Here is a 4,186-nt window from a genome sequence, read left to right as displayed (position 1 = left end):
TTTGTTTTGTTTTTTATTAGTTTTAGGTATATAGCACAATGGTTAGGCATTTATATAATTTATGAAGTGATCCCCCCAGTTACTCTAGTAACCATATGGCACTATACATAGCCATTACAAGGAGTTTTCACTGCATAACCTTTTTTATCTCTGAAATGCTGAACCATGTGACTCGGTCACCTATTCAATAAATGAAACCTGGCCTTTCTCTTGATTCCACCATAGCACCTAGCACAGAACCTAGTACACAGTGAGTGGGTGCTCAATAAATGTTTGCCTGATTTAACTGAGCTAGCAAATAAAAGCCCAAGCACACAGCACATTCTGAATAAACACTGGATGCCTTGACTTAGCAGGGTAGGCCTTTGCCACGCAGAAGTAAACCAGGAAGTAGACAGAGGTAACATAGACTGAGATGACCCCTCTGGCATAAAGCCCTGTCCTGCCTTGAAAACCTGCATCAAGGAGAGATTAAAACCTGCATCAAGGAGAGATTAAAAACTAACCACTGACGTGTCCTCTAAATTCCCCTTCTGCAGCTCCACATGCTGGGCAGAAAGCTGGCCAGATCTGGAGAAAGCTGGTGGCTCTTACCTGGCTCTGGAGGCTCCTTGCTCACGTGCTCAGCTTCCATGGACCCAATGCCCCCACTAAACATGATGGGCTTGATCCACTCACGCCGCTGGCCATCTGGGAGCTGAAGGCCCAAAGAGCGGGCAAAGCCTGGAATATGGACATCACAGGGAGAGGGGACGGGTTCCAGTCACCCAGTGTCTTCAGCACTCACTCGGTCACACATTCCATCCCACCTCTGGCACTAGGTGTCTATTATTCCCAATGTCCCCCAGCCTCACCGGCCAGCACTGGTTCCCCAAACTTGTTGCCATAGTCAGAAGCCCCATTACTGGCCTCAATGGCAATCTCCAGGGGCTGGGCAAAGTTCCTAGGATACTGGAAGCTCGGATCCTCCCAGGGCAGACTGTATCCTGGATGCGAAAGAGAAAGTCAGAAGACAGAAGACAGAGTAGTCAGTCCTTCAAGAAGAGTTAAAGTCACCAAGGACTACCTGTATAGTGGAAGTCCTATTTTAGGAAGGTATAGAACTTGCCATAAAGCACTGGTCTTGCTCCCTACCTTCCACATCAGACTCCCTTCTGACTTTTAGGACCAGAATCCTTAAGACTGTCTAAGAAATTGGATTTAGAGGAAGGCGGTGGTCATAAGTTCTAGTCAGTATCATACTTTCTTGCTGAGCGGACACCAGTTTATAAAGAAAATTGTGGTTCTACAAAGCCTGGCAACATGGGTCTCCCTGGCCTATAGTCCTTCTGACCATGGTCGGTGAAAGGCCAGCTACTCTAGAGCCCTCCTCCCAAGAAAAGATGACCCAGGATTACCTGTGACCTAAGAAATAAACATGTTCAGTGCCTGCCAGGACAAGGAATTTGGAAGAGAAGATAGCTAGAGGAAAGAGATAGGACCTGGGATGTGCAGGTTTCCAAAGCAATAGCCAGCAGTGCCAGCCACCACATGGGCCCCACGGCCCGTGCACTGGACATCTCGAATCCGGCCCCCTGTGCCCGTGGTTGCACCGCAGAAGGGGGCTACTCCTGTGAAGAGAGGGGGATATGGGTACTGAAGAAACAAACCCCAGCTTTGACCATCCCATGGAAAATGAGGACAACCTGCCTACCAGACTGTTTTTCCTAGGCCCAGACTAGGGGCCTGGGACTTTCACCCTACCCTACACTCTCTGACTTATCCCTCCTGGGACTCAGCTCACCTGTAGGGAAGTTGTGGGTCTCTGCTGTGAAGACAACATGTCTCAGACCCTGCTGTTGCCGGAAGCAGCTTGGCTGTGTGGGGTCCTCAGGCCGCAGGAATTGGACTTCCCTCCCCTGGATTGCACTGTAAACACATCCACTCTGGACCTTGCTTCCTTCCTGGGATCTGTGCTTACCCCACCAAGGCCTGGGGCCTCTCTACTTCCAGCCTAGAACACAGCCTACCTGCTGTTATCACAGAACTTGAGGACATTGTTGGGGTTCGAGGATGCCTGTGTGCTCATGATGGACTCAAACAGCGACTGTGCCAGCTCTTGCCCATTCATGTGAAGTTGGCCCTTGAAGAACCAGTGTCGGCTGTGCTCACTGCAGAAGGTGACGGAGGAGGGGAAGGCAGGGTGGAAATATGGGGGTCATTTCTCAGGCCTTGCCATATCTTCTCACTAGCATTAACAGCAGAGTTACGGCCAGCTCATACTTAGATAATAAAGTACATTCCTATAATCTTCAAACATTGTCATTGTGGATTGTCCAAATCCAAAGTAAAGAGAAAACCAAGATTTGAAAGTAGACCAGTAGATAGATGGGGAGCCCAGGCCTCAAACAGACTCAGGGAGGTCCCTAAGGCAAGAGAGAACCATAAAAGCAAGTCCCTGTGCTCTTTCCTTCCAACCTCCAGAGGCTCAGACATCAGAATATCCCCATCCCTCCTCACCTATTGGACTGAGCCAAGTCGAAGGCCTCCACAATGCTAGGGTTCCGCTGCAGCTCCTGGAAGCGCTTGGTGTAGAAATCCAGGTCCCAAGAGTCTAGGGCCAGACCTAGGAGACAAACCCCAGAAGAACTGTTACACTCAGGCCGCCATTTCCCAGGTCTCCGTACCCCAACAAGCCTAGCGTGGGCCTTCCTCCCAGGGACCTCTGCTTACCTAGCTCCTGGTTGGCTCTCTCTAGGGCAGGCCGGCCCTCAGCCAGTATATCGATTGGGCCATCAAGGGGTGTTGGGATCCTCCCAAGGGAGAAGCTCTGGATGGGACAGGGGAAGTGCTGCTCTGTCATCCGGTCATGCAGGGTAGCCAGAGCAATAGCCTCCATCTCAGCTGAAGGTGGGTGGGTAAACTAGGGGCGGAGACACACAGAGAGGACAGGGGTAGTAAGTTGAAGAATAGACAGAATGGTCCACTCACCATCCTCCAAGCCATACAGGTCCAGCCCACTGCTAGCCCATAAGGCACCTTTGTTCAGATTAGAAATAGATACCCCTCCCAGGAATGATGTCAGGATACAGAGATTAGTAAGGGGAGCATAGGCTGGATTTCAGTCCCATTCGTTCTGCAACCAGGTGCCCTCAGGCAGTGAATAACCTGCAAACAGGGCAGGCCTAAAGCCAGGAGCTCCTCCTTTTGTTTCTCCCATTATTTCCTCATAGTTCAGAACCCAATCTCTTGTCTCTGGTCCATCTCCTCCTGATCTTCCACCCTGATTGCCTACTACCTCACCGAGAGCAGGTAGCGACGAGTAGTCTCCACACGGTCCACAGTCGCCAGCCCAGCAGCCTGGCACACTGACACAATGTTGGTAGATGCCGGGGTGGAGAAGTTCAGCCTGAGGAGTGGACCATATGGTTAGGACCTGAGAGCCCCAGCTGAGAAGGTGGATCCTGCCCACTGCTAACCAGCCATTGCCCATCTCTTACCCGCTACCAGTGGACTCCAGCCTCAGACCTGGGCACCAAGAAACCTGCTTTCAAAGGTCATTCAAATCAAACCATAACTGTCCTAGCATAAAAATGCTTTGATTTCAACTTCTCAGAATGCAACCAGTTTTACTTCCAGAATATGTCTGGGAGCTAGTTCATTCTTCAAAGACATTCACATTGTAGCACATCTTCTTATGTGAGGAAGGCATACACATGGCTTTGTAGGCAGGGAGTGGGATGCAGAGAAGGATCAACAAATCTCCCAAGGATCACAAGAGGAAGAAATGAAAGAATGGAAGTGGAAGGGGTGGGCAGTGCGTTTGGAAGAGATCATGTGCCTGGAATATGGAAGGAGCTTGCCCCAGGAGAGAAGCTTGCCTGGGTCCGACTTCTAGCAGCAGGTCACTGGAACCAGAAATGAGCCAGGACTCCTGAGCGACATCATCCAGTAACAAGGGGCAGCCAAAGAGCCATATCAGCTTCTTCATCTCCTCAGCACTTGGAAGGGACTCAGCTACAGGGAGACAAGGCAAGGCTACCTTGAGACACTGCCAATGGCACTGGGATACCTCCTGAAGGTATCCCAAACCTGTAATCCAAAACCTGTCTACAGCCATGCCACCCTGAATGTTCCTGATCTCATCTGATCTCAGAAGCTAAGCAGGGTCGGGCCTGGTTTGTACTTAGATGGGAGACCACCTAGA

At 50.6% G+C, this 4,186-nt stretch overlaps 1 protein-coding gene across 2 annotated transcripts in view; it reads right to left on the bottom strand.

Annotated features, from left to right (window-relative positions):
- Positions 1 to 4,186, bottom strand: part of PFAS (phosphoribosylformylglycinamidine synthase) — a 23,825-nt gene that overhangs the window by 12,358 nt on the left and 7,281 nt on the right. For both annotated transcript variants that reach the window (XM_006922366.3, XM_015597414.2), the window contains 9 exons: positions 3,861 to 3,996; positions 3,283 to 3,388; positions 2,713 to 2,902; positions 2,500 to 2,605; positions 2,010 to 2,150; positions 1,784 to 1,908; positions 1,482 to 1,610; positions 855 to 986; positions 595 to 723 (listed from right to left, as the gene is read on the bottom strand). In XM_006922366.3, the coding sequence (XP_006922428.2) occupies positions 595 to 723; positions 855 to 986; positions 1,482 to 1,610; positions 1,784 to 1,908; positions 2,010 to 2,150; positions 2,500 to 2,605; positions 2,713 to 2,902; positions 3,283 to 3,388; positions 3,861 to 3,996 (1,194 nt within the window). The remainder of the gene's footprint in view (positions 1 to 594; positions 724 to 854; positions 987 to 1,481; positions 1,611 to 1,783; positions 1,909 to 2,009; positions 2,151 to 2,499; positions 2,606 to 2,712; positions 2,903 to 3,282; positions 3,389 to 3,860; positions 3,997 to 4,186) is intronic.

Source organism: Pteropus alecto, unplaced genomic scaffold (assembly GCF_000325575.1).
Source record: "Pteropus alecto unplaced genomic scaffold, ASM32557v1 scaffold398, whole genome shotgun sequence".
NCBI classification, from domain to species: domain Eukaryota; kingdom Metazoa; phylum Chordata; class Mammalia; order Chiroptera; family Pteropodidae; genus Pteropus; species Pteropus alecto.
The sequence above is the reverse complement of the archived record's forward strand: the minus strand, read 5'-3'. Positions and strand labels throughout refer to the sequence as shown.